At 42.6% G+C, this 15,916-nt stretch overlaps 1 protein-coding gene across 18 annotated transcripts in view; it reads left to right on the plus strand.

Moving 5' to 3' along the window:
- Nucleotides 1-203: 203 nt before the first annotated feature.
- The window catches only part of Cadps2 (calcium dependent secretion activator 2), a 519,904-nt gene continuing 504,191 nt past the window's right edge, over nucleotides 204-15,916 (plus strand). For 8 of the 18 annotated variants that reach the window (XM_040728768.1, XM_040728770.1, XM_040728772.1 and 5 more), the window contains exon 1: nucleotides 208-796. In XM_040728768.1, the coding sequence (XP_040584702.1) occupies nucleotides 449-796 (348 nt within the window). In that variant the 5' untranslated portion in view covers nucleotides 208-448. Of the gene's footprint in view, nucleotides 797-15,916 lie in introns of all 18 variants that reach the window. The other 10 variants (XM_040728758.1, XM_040728759.1, XM_040728766.1 and 7 more) reach the window with 4 other exon arrangements.

A 15,916-nucleotide genomic window follows, 5' to 3' on the forward strand; every position in this document is an offset into this window, starting at 1 on the left:
GGTGGTGGTGGCGGCGGCGGCGGCGCGCGCGCGCGCACGCTCACTCCGCGGCCCCGCGGCCGCTCCTCGACATTCCTTTCCACGTGTTGCTTTGGAGGCGCCACAGGTTCCTCACCTGCGCGGGCTGCGGGGGGTCGGCGGCGGGGCTTAGGGGGCGCACGCGGGCTGGCGGACCTAGGCTGGGCGAGCGGTCCCTGGGCGCCCCGAGCGCCCCCGCGCTAACTCCGCCTCTCGCCTCCCCGCCGCTCCGCTCGCCCGCCCCGCGTCCTGGCCGCGGCAAACACTCGAGCGCCGAACTCGACGTGTCCGGGAAGCCCGGGCCACTTTCCCTTTCGTTCTGCGGCCGCCGCGAGCGGACCCAGACTCCCGCGGACTCGCGGGGACAGCTGCGCTCTCGGCCAGGAGCCCAGGGGACCGCGGGCCGAGCCCAGGGGCCCCAGGCAGCACCATGCTCGACCCGTCTTCCAGCGAGGAGGAGTCGGACGAGGGGCTGGAGGAGGAGAGCCGCGAGGTGCTGGTGGCGCCGGGTGGCTCCCAGCGAGCGCCGCCGGCTGCGGTTCGGGAAGGGCGGCGGGACGCACCGGGGCGCTCCGGAGGTGGCGGTGGCGGCGGAGCGGCTAGACCCGTGAGCCCGAGCCCCTCGGTACTCAGCGAGGGGCGAGACGAGCCCGAGCGGCAGCTGGACGAGGAGCAAGAGCGGCGCATCCGCCTTCAGCTCTACGTCTTCGTGGTGAGGTGCATCGCGTACCCGTTCAATGCCAAGCAGCCCACCGACATGGCCCGGAGGCAGCAGAAGGTGAGTGGCGGGACATGGAGCCTCCTGCGGCCACTTATTCCCCCCGTACTTTCTCCTGAGAGTGCTCTGGGGGCACCCGCCACCACCCTTATGCTAGGGGACTGGACACTATTTTAGGCAGGCTTTGAGGGGTGTCTAGGGCAGGTTGGAGCGCTTGGGTCTTTAACCTCGGTCGGAGCTGGTCAGAGCTGGCCTGAGCTGGCGGGAGCTGTCAGCTTCACCTCACCATCCGCAAGACGTGGACCAAACAGCTGACCCCACCTTGCAGGCCCTGCATTAATTGCACCTGGGCAGGTTACCCTTGGGACAGGGTTAGCATGCAACTCCCAACAACTTTCATTTGGGCTGCTGTGGGGTGGGTGTGTGGAGCTGGGCTTCGCGGGTAGGACAGAGTGAGAGCGTGTAGCTTAGCTAGCTAGGCAAAGCAGGGTGGAACACAGACACTTTTCCAGTACAGAGAAATCTCTACTCAGGCAAAGGACTAGACATATTCTTTGGCGAATTAAAAGCAAAGTTGCATTGCTTAGTTTCCCGTGCTGCCAGAAAAGCAGGGCATAGCATTCAGACACTGAGGGAGATATGCCCCCAGAGTGACAATGGGCAAGTAATTCCAGACCGTGGCAGGCTTACTGAAGTCCACTGGTGACTGGCGAAGGACTGTTGCAAGGGATTCACGTATGGTTCCTTCTCCAAAAAATTTAAGGAAGTTCTGTCAGATGAAATGTCTCCCATGGTTAGTTTTGAAACAGGACCCCAGGGATCTGATGGCCTGTACCATACACAGAGGGGATAAATGCATGCAATAGAAACTGTCCAGGAAGCCTTTACGTGGAATGCTGAGTCCGGAAGGTTCAGAAGAAAACTGTAACACTCCCCTTAGCTTGTGATGGGGCATGGGGTCCCAGGGAGACCAGAACTCATACCTACATGTACAGTCCTTTATTACTTTCCTGGAATAGCAGCTTCTGCATGTGAGACCTTTCTCTAAGAACCTTTTGAATGGACTTTTAAAACTGCAGCTCAGAGGAAGCAGTCCCTTCCCACCACGCCCTGTCCACAACCCTCCTGTTCCCATTTGTCCAATCTTGTTGTTTTTCTTGAATTGAAGTCTGTTTGCCATGTTAAGAGCTGTGCATAGATAGTTACTGCATGCAATTCATTGAGTTTGGGATATCTGGACAACTATGATTTGCCTGGGGTTAACTATACTTAGTTATTACATATTTAAAAATTTCCAAGAGGATAGATCTTACGTGTACTTTCCAGCTTTGAAAGTCAGAACCAGATGAAGTGTTCGGGAACTGTCATTGTCTTGAGTGCTGTTGGCGCATTCCCACACTGCTGAAGGCCATTCACAGGGGCCCATCAGGTAGCCCAACACTCTAGGAGTTCACCCAGCATTGGACTGATAGAGATCTAACCAGTTCTAGGCTGTCTCCTCACACGAAGGGAGAAGTAGGTCAGAGTAGCATTTTCTAGCACCAAGCCAGTTGGCATGATTAGAGCTGCCGTTCCTCAGGTGAAGAGTGAATGCCTTGCAGAGTGTGGCGAGCCGGCTGTTCCGCTCCACATGAGGCCTCCACATGAGGCCTTATACCCTCACCGGCTCCACATGAGACTGTATACCCTCACGGGCTGCTTGTGTTGAGTCTGTGTCATCCGTGTAGGTTCTGCAAGTGCCAACCTAACATAGTCACTCTTAAACTAAGCGTGGGTTTGTATTTATGTTGTTATAGGAGTCCACACCAAGTGTATGAGCACCGTGCAGTGTCTGGTTTCACCTCTCACGTCACATTTAGTCCAGCTTTAATGTGTTAATATGCACAAATTATTATCTGGTAAAAATCAAGAGGTTGTTTGTATTTGGGTAGTTTCCTTTAGAGTCCTTTTGAGAAAAGTCATTTACTGGCTCATTTCTACTGTGAATACTTGTTGCAGTTTGTTAAGGAAGGGGACTCTCCCTTGGTTGTTCAAATAATGCAGCTCTCCTGGCTCTTCCTGTTTAAATAGACTGTTTCTCTAGCAATTATTTGAATTGGCAAACAGGTGTACTCACAATGCTACTGAGGAGACTGTTGATGTAATGTTACTCAGACATTACTGAAATAAACCCAACTTCACGGAAGGAGAAAAGCACTGCATACATTCTGTGTACAATTATTTGGAATGCTTACACTTTTTGTTTTTACATATTGAGAGCCTCAGGCATAATCTGATGAACTTTAGTGATTTATATTTTAATGGGGAGGTTCTATAACAAACATCCTAAGCATTTATCTTATTTAGAAGGTCAGTCATTTTTCTTTTTCTTTTTTTTTAAGACATGCTGCTTGCTAAAGGGAGCTGGAGCAATTCTTGGCAGTCAGGTTTCCTCCTAGGAAGAAATAAAATGGGAATTTAACTGTGTTCATGTGAATTTGATGCACAAGCCAACAATTAATGCCAAAACTTACTTTAAGTGTTGAATTATACAGTTGGGTTTTATAAAAGAAGTAGCATGGTTGCACAGTCACTAATCCATTGTATACTCTTACTCTGTGTCTTTGTAGTCAGACAGGCAGTAAAATGATTTCTTTTACTGCTTTCTCACTTCTCCCAACATTAAGAACTTAGAGGATCAGAAATTGGTGTCTAAAAGGGTCCTCATTCTGTAACTGAAGAAAATGAGCCACAGAGATGAGAACCTTACCCTGGAGGCCACGATTCAGGTTTGTAGTCAAAGTCTCTCACTGGTAAGGCTGTTTGGCTTTGATGAACCAGAGCTGGGCACAGGGTTTGTTTGGTTGTCCCCTTTTTTTCACTTGGCTAAAATGTCCCACAGAACCAGTAAGAGGTTGTGTGCTTCATCTATTTGAGGATGTTGAATAGTGAAAATATGTATGCTGTGGTTTTGACTGGCACACTTCAACGCAGAGGAGTAACAGCTGAGGCCTTTCAGGCCTTGCAATGACTATTGGTGCCTTGACAGAAAATCCTGGGAGTAAATTTGGGTTAGGCTCTGTGACAGAGCACTGTACCAGGTGGTCCCATCGCCTCAGTGTGGTGAAGAACAGCCATCATAGAAGGGTTTCAGCAGTAAACACTGCTTGACACCCCCTCATGTTCATTGATTTGATTGTATGTGTTCCATTATAGAACGGCCAACAGTCATGACCATTGGGTAGTTCAAGATGATTGAAGGAGGGATCATTAGTATTGCTAGAAAAACAGTAAACAAAACAAACGGACAAAAGACAACCCACAAGTAAATCACATATTATACTAAGGCCTTTACCTGTCAGACGTTTAGAACATGTTGAGAACCTAGAGGGAAAAGTAACAAGTGGGGTCCTAGTGGTCAGAAGCTGGGGAAACTGACAGTGTTTACAGATGTGTTTCTGCTGAAGGTCTGTATTCGTAACTGTCCACAGTGAGCATGGCTTAAAGATCCGGTGCTTTGGATTCAGGAGGAGCTGGAAGTTGGGACCCAGCCGTTTCTCTTGTTAGTTTTGTTTTTCTTACTGACTCTGACATGTTGACTCTGACAGCCAACTCTTGTTTTCACTAGAAATAAGGCAAGGGGATTTAAGAGATGAAAGTTACACCTAATTGCTTTCTGCACGACTCCTATGCCTGTGCCCTTGCATTTCTGTTTGCATTGCCATTGAAATGACGCACAATGCAACTTATGAAATGAACAATGCGTTTTATGAAATAAGACATTTTGTACAACCGTTTCTCATCGTTTTGCATAATCCTTGATGGTTCTAAGTTTGAGAAATTCATATAAATAAGCTGCAGATTTTCTTAGGTAAAACTGATTTGGATGAGGTAATATGCAATGGACAGTTGCCTGGCCTGTCTTATATTTGAAATTTGTAGTTTGGGGAAAAGGGAAAACATCCATAATCTGATAACCCAGAAGCCTAAATGCTCAGAAATCTTAAACGTTTTTAGTGCCTACAGATGAATCCTTTCATATCTTGTTTCATTTGACAAGTCATAGCTACAAACTAAAAAAAGTTGTCAGCCATTGCTATTGGGCTATGTGTATAAGTTGAGCAGAAAACAGGAATACATTTTGTATTTACTCTTGAGCCCCATCCCCAAGATAGGATGCAATATGTATGCAAATTTTCCAAAATCCCAAATCTGAAATACTTTTAGCTCTACTCTGTTCAGATAGGCATATTCAACCTATGCAAAAATGACCACTTTCATCTCCCTTGCAAACAGTCCTTTCTGTTTTATTTATTTATTTTTAGGCTTCAGATAACAGGCTCAGGAGAGGCAGCTTTGTTAGAAATAAATAATAGGTTTGCAAGTGCCAAGAGGGCATCTTTCTTTTGCTTAGCACCGTGTTGCCTGAGTGATGTGTTGTCTTACTTTTGGGGCCTGGTACTTATATAAGTATACTGTATACTTAGCATACATACATGTTGCCTGGCATATAGAATCTAGTAAATGTTGGGTATGTGCAGGTCTCACATTTAGTTTATACCTCAAAGACTTAGTGAGGTCTAGAATGGAGGAAAGATACTCTAAAAGGAAAGCATAAAGATCTTGTAGTTTTCCATAGAGCAGGTACCTTAAACATGTTTTGGGACCTGTAAGTGTCCTGGAACAAAGCTCTGAGAACAGGAATCTCTGTTGACACAGAACCAGTGACTTCAAAGAAACCTTCTCAATGCCATTATCAAACCCGGGGGACAAGAGAGCGGTGGCGAACCCCGGCAATCTGGCTTGCTCTTTTGCCTGCAGTTTCCAGCAGACCTGGTGCTATTGTAAAAGAGCCCTCAATATTCCTCCTTTGTGCTCCTTTGGCTTTAGTACAGTGTTGGACAAATACCAAAGGAACGGGTTACACTGTTTGCTGCTTTTAATAACAGGGAGTGCCTTGTCCTCTAGGGATCCAGTTGGAAACCACACATTAAAGAAAAACCTCAGGCTGGACTTGAAATGGTATCTCAGAGAAGAATGCTTATTTCTTCAGCTGATTCATCCAACCCTCCACAGGGTGTCTGGGTACCGCAGCAGCCGCACTTAATTTGGTAGAATGAGTTGTGCTAATGAGAGCTGAAATGGTTTAAGTAATATTGGAGTCCCTTTCTTTCAGAAATGTAATCATCCTTTATTTTGATACTTGAAGACTGCTTGTAAAGTGAAATAAAGTATTGTGATTATATTTCACCTCTTCTGATTCTTTTGGGTTTTTTTCTTTTGTTTTAAGAGCTTCTTTTACTTGTACTCTCTGAAAACAAATAACAGAGTTTTACTTTAAGGTCACTAAAGTATTTCAAAAGAAAATTGAGAAAGCTGGGCCCTCTGGATAGCTCAGCAGGTGAAGACACCTATCCCTAAGCCTGGCAGCCTGACTTACATTCCTCGGACCCAAGTGGAGAAGTGACTCTTTCAGGTTGCCCTTGGATCTCTATACATGTACCTTGGCATGTGTGTACACACATATGGATGTCTCCACTCCATCCAAGCTAAATAAGCAAAAACGAAATTTAGAAGTTGAGGAAGATGGCCCCCAGGTTATGAAATATGGAAATTCTGAAAAGGAAAATCACACTTTGAGCCAGACCACTCAAATTCTTATACATGTTTTACATGCATTTCAAAATGACTGAGACTTTTTCCCCAGTGGGAAATAGTAAGGTATTCTATTCACATGGTATTTTAAATCATAATGGAAAGAGCTCATGATTGCAAATCATAGGCACATTGGTGGCACATGAGATATGTTCTTTACAGTGAGGACTAGTCAAGTATCAAGTGGTGGAGTAGTCCAAAATCATTAACATTTTTCTTATAGCCACTGTATATTGGTTAGAGATTTATATATTATATCCTTAAGGAAAATCTATAATTCTCATCTTTGGCTGCATATTATAATCACCTGGAGAGCTTTAAAAAATCCCATTATCCAGGTGATACTGCAGACTAATTAAATTAGTCTCAGGGGTTGGGAAGGTAGTCTTTAGACTTCCCAGGTGAATTTAGTGTGCAGTCAAGGTTGAGATCTACTGTTCTAAAGAGACTACAGGAAAAAAGGCTTATTTTTACCTTGGCAAGGTGAAAGTATTTGTAATAAATAAGAATACTGTATAAAAATGGGTATTCTGTATTAATAAAAGGTAACACCAGGCCGGGCATTGGAGGCAGAGGCAGGCGGATCTCTGTGAGTTCGAGACCAGCCTGGTCTACAGAGTGAGTTCCAGGACAGACTCCAAAACAATACAGAGAAACCCTGTCTCGAAAAAAACCAAAAAAAAAAAAAAGGTAACACCAACAAAAAGGACATCTAAATAACATGAATTCTTTGAGTTGGTACAGTGGAAAAGACAGAGTGCATTCATTTAGACTTTTAAAGTCTTTAAATAGACTATTATGGATCATAAATAGTAATAACAGCTATAATTCATTTCACAACCATAGACAGATCACTAGCAACAACAAAATAAATACTGGGAACTGAGAGGTGGGAAGTAAGCTTAAGTATTGTTTTCCTCTCCAAATAACATAGGGAAGACGATGGTCATGAAGTCTCAGTGATGGAGTTGATACAAAGCAATGCCTAAAAGAAGAGCGAATTTCACAGAAGTCTTCCATAAAAGAGGATAGTGGGTTTCCATCATGCATGTATGTTTGTCAAAACAATTGTACCTAGCTACCACACAGTGACTCATGTCAACAATCTGCAGAGCATGATAACGCTAAGGGTGAAATAGTGGCATGTATACCTTGGTGATAACCAATAGCTCTTTAATTGGACCTAAAATCTGTTCGAGAAAGAGGGAGATCATATTGGAATTCTAGTTAGCTACTCAGTGCTTTTAAAGTTATGGTTATTGGAGAAGAACCTACTACCACCAATTTACTAACCATAATAAACCTTAACAACAGTCTATCAACAATTGTCTTTATACCCACAGGTAAGTGTAGTCCTCATCCCTCATGAAGGAATCTTCTCTTTGCAACAGATGGAGACCAATACAGAAAACCACAACCAATCAAACTGCAGGATCGTGGCCCTAGTCCCAGTGGATACATGCACAAAACACTCCAGCATCTAAGGCTCAGGGAACAATTGTGGCAGATGGGTGGAAAGACTGTAAGAGCCAGATAACCAAGGAGTTTGCCGTGGCTTCCAGTAATATTGGAAGCTACACCCAGCAGGAAAAGACACTTGCTACATGAAGTCCCACCAACACGACTGCTCAAAAATTACATGAACAATACCAACACCAATGCACATGCCAAGGCAGATATTAAAGAGCACAGAGCCTCAACTCTAGGTAACAGGAAAGCTGGGGGAGGGAGCACATCAGCTGGTTGTCTAGAGCCAAGTGGTCAGTCCTGGAGACATACATAAAAGTATGTGAATTGACCAGGTTACAGCAAGGAACATATATGTATATACATTATGTATGCCTTAAATAACAATTAGTAAAAAGAGGCCTCGAATATGAACTAGAGCAGGAGGTGTATATGGAGGAATTTTGAAGGAGGAAAGGAAAGGGAAGAGATATTGTAATTATATTAAAATCTCAAAAAATGAAACAAAATTTCCCTACCTTTTATACTCAAAAAGTATATTATAGAAGATATTCTCAAGTAATTCTTATTAAATAAAATCACTAGAAACACTTAAAGATTTAAGAGTGAATTACTATTTCTCTACCACATCCAAGCTTCTGACTTAAAAGGTGGACATCAATCAGAAGCCCCTGTTTTTCTTTGAGCTTATTAACTGGATAAGCATTGATTTGCATTTGAAACTTACACTGTAAAGTATCTTAGGGGTTGATGTTGTAGCTCTCGGTGGACCTTCTGCTTGGGATGCTTAAGATTCTTGGTTTAATTCTCAGCAGAGATTGGTGGAAGGGAGAGAAAAGAACACACAGCAAAAGAAACAAAAAACATCACATTTGTCTGCTTTGCTAATATAAATGTTATCACAAAGTTTTGTAAACTCTTTGGTTTAAATATGTTTTCATTATGTAACCTTCAATTTGGTGATGGATTTCTATAAAAGAAATATTACTGGGGCAAAAGGTCTGAATGACTTAAAGGCTATATTGGTCAATCATATCATCATATTGCTGAGAGGAAATGTAATTTCTGATTGCTTGTGGGTTCCTCAGCTTCCTCAGCCTTGTGGTTTAATGCTCTTTCCATCTTTTTCTACTGGAATTTGGTTTTGCCTGCTAGTTAAGACATGTATTAGAGATGGCATTCCTCAGTGTGGGATACTGGTATCATCTGCCTTTCACATTGTTTTTCCTTAATAGCTCATTCCTCAGTTATGGTCACTTACCCACTGAAATAAAAGTTGGAGGTATATTGAATCCTCCCCCCAATCTATGCAGTCATTACAGTCTTTGCATTGATTAAGCACCCTTTGACTACTAGAATCTTACGGACTGGTTAATCATAGTAACTGTTTCATTAATTTGTAACCATTTATTTAGTCCTTATGGGCCATAGAGATGGCTCAGCCCTTAAAAGGCTAGGCTCACAGCCAAAAATATTTAGTCCTTACAATGTGAGTTTTACATTATCTAGTGCTCTGAGGACATTATAAAATATAAAACGAATGGAAATCCTTTCTTGGGTTAATGATCAGAAAATTGTAATTTATGTATTTCTCTTTTCATTTGAATTATTTTGGTATATTAATCTAGTTTTTCCCTGTTCACAGTACAGTATAACTTTGATCAAAGGTTAGTATATGTTTTAATTTCTGATAGTGTTTTGACTTTTTCTTACCTTCAGTGTTCTTCCCTGTCTTCCTGGCTTCTCTAGTTGTCATTTACTGTACAAATGCGTTTCATCTCAGTGGGCCCTGGCTGCTTCTTTTGTTCTTGTGATTAACTGAGATGCTGGGGGTAGCGTATTTAGCATAGTGCCGACTAGTTGTGTATATGCCATTTGAAATGCTGTCATTTTAAACAGTCTAATTAAGTCTGTTTGAGAACAGTATTTGTACTATAGTCAGTCTCCTAGGAGCTCATTCTTCTCCATTTTTCTCAATCCTCGTGTTTGTGTTTTTGTAATCTTTTGAAATTTTGATTTTACAGAACCATTGCACTTATAATTACGGTGATTTTTTGAGTGTTTTATACTGTTGTTATTACTGGAGCCATTATTTATGTGATTACGGAGCACTGGGAAGCTCTTTAATTTTTTATGCTGTAACTAGTCATATTGATTGTACGTATTGACAGCACAGAGTTGATTCCTTTAAAATTGATCTTTCTGGGTTTCTGTCTAGAAGGGCAAAATGGTGCTGATGGGGATGCCCTCGCCCTGTGCAGGAGCTGGCCTGCTACATCTCACTGGCTAGAGTACTAGGACTAGTTACCAACCTGCTTTCTATGGCTTTGTGAGGGAGTGCTTCATGTATTTTACCAGTGAGTATATTTCTGGCTAAAATTTTAGGATGGATACTCTTTATTCTTTAAATATGTATCCTTTCATTTTTATTACATTAATAAGACAAGACACAAAATTGATATTGAATTCTATAAGTTTTTTTTCTTATACATGGAGATTATTGATTGTTTCTGTTTGGTTCCTGTGTGTAAGATTGCTTGAGTTTCTATGAAATAAATTCTGTAATTCCTGGGTAATTTCTACCTGCGTAGGATTTGATTTTGAGTTTGGTATACTTTTATTTTGTGGTAATATATTTTTATGATTTATTAAAAACACTGGAGATCAAAATAGCAAACTAACAGCCATATTAGTTAGCCATAGAAGTCAGGCACACATCTTTAATCCCAGAACTCAGGATTAAGTGTAGACAGATCTCTGTTAGTTCAAGGCCACACTGACTACGTGAAATTGATCCAGTCCTAAATGAAACAGCTCACACAAAGGTGATCTCATCAAGTGGGATCCCACGCCTTTAATACCAGCACTAGGGAGGTGGAGACAGGAGGCTGTGACTGGGCAGAGAAAGGAATATGAGGAGGAGGAGACAGGAACTGAGGGCCTTTTACTTCTGAGGATTCAAGGGGACAGGATTCCATTTCAGTTGGGTAGAAGTAGGATCTACCTGCTTGGCCACTTTGCTTCTCTGATCTTCAGCTTGAAGCCCAATATCAGTCTCTGGGTCTCTTATTTATTGTGCTACATTATTTTTTTGTACTTAATGTGCTTAAAAGAAAGTTCTATCATTTTCTACTTCACAGTCATCATAGGGTTGGGAGAAATAGTGGTGTGAGATTAGAAACATTTCACTGTATGTGTGCTCTTCAGTACTGTCTTCTAGGGTACAAATGCTCTAATATTTGGATTTGAAAGAATTAATCATTACATTATCCACATCCAGCACCCATTTATATTTTTTCTTTCTTTTTAGATAATTAGAATTCCTCAGTTACAGATGCAGATATGGTAATTGCCCATTTTCATAAATTGGCCATTTCTAGAACTTCAAAGTATGTTACCATAGAGTTGAACTTGTTTTTCATTTACTTTCTTTCCTCCTCCTCCTCCTCCTCCTCCTCCTCCTCCTCCTCCTCCTCCTCCTCCTCCTCCTCCTCCTCCTCCTCCTCCTCCTCCTCCTCCTATGTAGTTGTGGCTGCCCCAAAATTCAGGCTGGCCTTGAACCCACAGAAATTGGCCTGCCTCTTCATCCAGTGCTGCATGGTGAGGGTTAAAGACATTCACTACCAAATGGGTTTAATTTATTATTTGGATTTATTTTTATGGGTATGGAAATTGTGTCTGCATAGGTCAAAAAAGGGCATTGGATCCCCTGGGAGTGGAGTTACAGACTGTTGTGAGCTGCCACGTTTGTGCTCAGAACTGAGTCCTCTGAAAGAGCAGCCAGTGCTCTTAACCATGGAGCCGTCTCTCCAGCTCTACTTTCTTTCACACTATTTAAAAAAAACCCATGTTTCCCATCTTAAAATGCTCATTAGACAGTGGAGATGTCTCCATTGGTAAAGTGCTTTCCGCAAGAGCACGAGGACTTAAACCAGGATCCTTGTCATCCATGTAAAAACTGGGTGTGGTAAGTGATGGCACCCACCCATAATTCCATGGCTGCTGTGGTAGAGTCAGGAAGGTCAGTGGGATGTCTAGTCTCATTCTAGCCAAATTGCCAAGTGCAAGGTTTAATGAAAGACCAATAAGGTGGGGACTCTTGACGTCAACTGTAGCCTCTACACGTAGCTTCACACATACATGAACTCGTACATAGCACATACATACACAAAACGAAAATCATCGTTGATAAGGGTTTGAGAGTGACTAGACCTTGCACACCCTGTTGTCTATGAGCCAGGGACCTAGGATGTCTGATGCTGACAACCATGACCTCAAAGACAGGTCTGGGGCAGTGAATCTGGACTCTTGTGGCAGTAAGCAAAGCAGAAGTAAGCTTTATTAAGATCTATAGAGAAGTGAGTGATTGAAAAAAAGAGAAATTAGGAAGAATAGGAACAGTCCAGAGAGTAGGAAAGGTATCCGATAGAAGTAAATGCCTTTAAACTCGAGTTCATTGTCTTGGGTTTTTGTAGGCCCATGGCAGACAGACACTGGACACAGCTGAGGTAATCTGTAATGATTTTGGTTAATTACGTGAGCTCTTATTTTTCCAAGCTGGTAGGCTGTGTGTATGTCCCCCTTGGTCCCACTAGTCACATGGTTATGCTGGGCAGGTGAAGCTCTACCTCTGTCCATCTCTGACTCTAACTTTGTTACTTACCTTAACTGGCTGTCAAGGGTTAATCACTTGGTCAGCATTCTTACTCCCTCAGCCTTGGCAGCTGTCTTGAGTTCTGTTCATTGAACTTTCCTTTGTTCTCACGTTCGTGCGATTAGCTTTGCCCTAAGTGTTAACCCAGACACAGCCACTAAGGTGTAGCAATGGTCTTTCTTGTTTACCATATTTAGCTTCTTGTTTGTGGGGTGGTCTGAAGTGGTCTCCAGGGCAGGAGTGGCTTGTTGGAAGCCACCCTTACTTACAGTATAGTCTGTTACAATTAGAAACATTAGAAGCAATAAGGACAAGTACTTGGGGGGGTGAGGAGTGGAGACAACATGCCTGCTACCCCCCTCTCCCCGTTCTCAGTCTAGTTTGGTTGTATAATGTCTGATTGTAAGTCCTCTTTTTCATCTTCAGTGGTGTCCCAGACCTTGCCATGGTGACCCTTCTTCTTTTTAACCTCAGCCTCTGCTGTCACTGTGATGTATCGAACAACTTGCAGTTTTTATTGTGGGTCCTTTCCCTTTGCTACCCGCAGAGAGCTGGTTCCTGTGTCAAAATGAACCATCTGTAGTTCCTATTCTTGTTTCTCATAGTTTTGTTGTTGTTGCTGCTGTTTTTTTTTTGTTGTTTGTTTGTAGGGACTGAAGGAAGGCAAGATACAAGAATATGATTATTTCCCTGTACATTTTTCCTGCTTTGTAATAGGATAATTTAAAAAATGCCATGAATTTACCTCTTTATTAGGGACTTTGTTCATTGCTGTATCAAAATACCGAAATTATAGTAAGCGTAAGGAAAAGTGTGTCTTCTCTTGCAATGTTAGAAATACACTGGTGGGACAATGGGGTGAGTGGCAGGGGGAGAAGGCATAGCAGTAAGGAACATGAGATTGCTAGTCACATTGTGTCTATAAGTCATGAAACAGAGATGACACAGGAAGTGGATAGACTCTAAGACCTAAAGCCCACCTCCAGTGATGCTCTTCCACCACAGGCTGGGGACCATGTGTTGGAACACGTGAATCTGGAGTGCATTTCACATCCAAACCATAGCCACCCCTATGTATAGTCTTGCATCAATCTACATGTTGCATTACAAAGCTTATTTTAAATTTAAAAATTTAATCTTATTTCATATATTTTACTTTACCTTGAACTAGATAGTCAGAGGGATAAATTAAGCATTGCAGTGGTTGAAGGAATGTTATTTTCTCTTTTTTAGCAGATTTTTAATGTTATGTTGAAAGAGAATGTGGTGTTATCTGAGCAATTAGTATCGTTGTGTATAGATTGCTTTAAGTTACCTCATAGAATATCATGTAAGTGTATGTGTGTGTGTGTGTGTGTGTGTGTGTGTGTGTGTGTGTGTACATGAACATGTGTGTGGAGGCCGGAGATAAACATAGGGTGACCCTGCTTTCCACCTTACTTTTTGAGACAGGGTTTCCTCATTGAACTGGCACTCTCCTATTTATCTAGACTGACTGGGCATTGAGTCCTGTGAATCTGTCCATCCCTGTCTCTGCTGCCTTTGCTCCCCAGCCTTAACTCTATGGCCCTGGGGTTACTGGGATTAGAGACACCTACCAGCACCCTTAGCTTTTTGTGTGGGATTTGGGGATCTGAATTCAGGTCCTTACATTTGTACAAGTACTTCTCTCACCGAGTCATGTTTCCACAGGCTTGCTATGCATATTTTTTGTGTGTGCATGTGTATGTGGGTTTGTGTGTCTTTGCTGGTGTCCATTGCATCCATGTGTACCCGAGTATGTGGAGGCAGGCTAGCAGACAACATTGGCTATCATTCCTCAAGTAATATACACATTGTTCTTTTTTTTCTCTTCTCTCATATATTACATCCTGACTACAATTTCCCCTCCCTCAGCGCTTCCTGTCCCTCCCCCCACCCTCACTGCCACATCCCCTCTCTCCTAGATCTACTCCTCCTCCATTCCTCTTCCAAAAAAGAGCAGGCCTCCCAGGGATAGCCACTGAACATGCCCTAACAAGAAACAATAAGACAGGACACAACACTCATATCAAGGCTGGGCAAGGCAACCCAGAAGGAGGAAAAGGATCCCAAGGTCAGGCAAGAGTCAGAGGTCTCCTACCCCACCTCCACACACTGTCAGGAGTCCCACAAGAATCAAACTACACAACCATAGTGTGTGTGAAGAGGACCTAGCATGTTGCTTTTTGAGATGTTAGCTATTGTTGGCTTGAGGATTGTGGGTGTACTGGGCTGGCTGGCCAATGAACCCCAGGGACCTGCCTGTTTCTGCCCTTATAGTATGGGGATTGCTAGTTCAAGCCTCCATGGATTCCTAAATCTCCAGTTTTGTTTTAAGGTTACAAAGTTAATGGATGTTCCTTTGAAATTGCATTATAACTTTATCAGCTAGCCAATCCTCAGAAAGGTTACTCTTTTAAACACACCCCCACCCCTACAGACACCCCTACTCCCACAGACACCCCCACACACACACGACAGAGAGAGAGACAGAAACAGAGAGAGAGAGAGAGAGAGAGAGAGAGAGAGAGAGAGAGAGAGAGAGAGAGAGAGAGAGTTTCTGTATCAAATGTATCAACTTGGAATTATTTTATATGGAAGGTAGGTAGAAAAGACTTTCTGCTTCCATAAAATCTACATTCTTACAACTTCAATTTTAGGGAAACAGATTCTAAATTTTATTTAAAGACATAAGTCTCAATTTGGGTCTTTGTAAGAGAAAAAAGATTAAAGCTCAAAGTACTGCTCCAGTTAAAAAGGTTTTAAAATGCTGAATACCATGGGAAAGAATTCCAAATGTACAGGGCCTACAGCATGCCAGCCTTTGTTTTCTTAGGAGGATTGCATGTATTCTGGCCTGGAAAGGAGGAAGACCATTGAGACGAAATCCCATAATCTCTTATCTTTGGGAGTCTAGGCTCCCTTTACATGTTTTGTGTAAGGACTTTCTGTCAGAAGAACAAGGCGTTTGCTGTGCGACTGCATCTTTTAGACTTTCAGGAGTTACACCTATGAAGTCTCTTAGCTGAACTAGGACATGGGTGGTTAAAGCCTACAAGGCCTCAACCTTACACAAAATCTGAAGGCAACTAAGGAATGTTGAGAAGAGTGTGAGAACTAGTCTTCCATAGGGAAGAGCACACCAGTTTGTTAACTGACACCAAATGATCAGTCCTGAAAACATACACAGAAGCATCGTTATACAGACTGACAAGATTGTATTCACGAATATACATATAACAACAATTAGTGAAAGAAAGAGAGTAAGCAGGGGTATAGGAGGTTTTGGAGGGAAGAAAGCAATGGGAGAAATGTTACAATCTTTCATAATCTCAAAAAATAAAAGAATTTTTAAGTTTCTTCCTAAGAAATGAGCTTTCTATTTTAAAAATGAGGTCATTGTT

Source organism: Mesocricetus auratus, unplaced genomic scaffold (genome assembly GCF_017639785.1).
Source record: "Mesocricetus auratus isolate SY011 unplaced genomic scaffold, BCM_Maur_2.0 Super-Scaffold_100019, whole genome shotgun sequence".
Classification (NCBI taxonomy): Eukaryota; Metazoa; Chordata; class Mammalia; order Rodentia; family Cricetidae; genus Mesocricetus; species Mesocricetus auratus.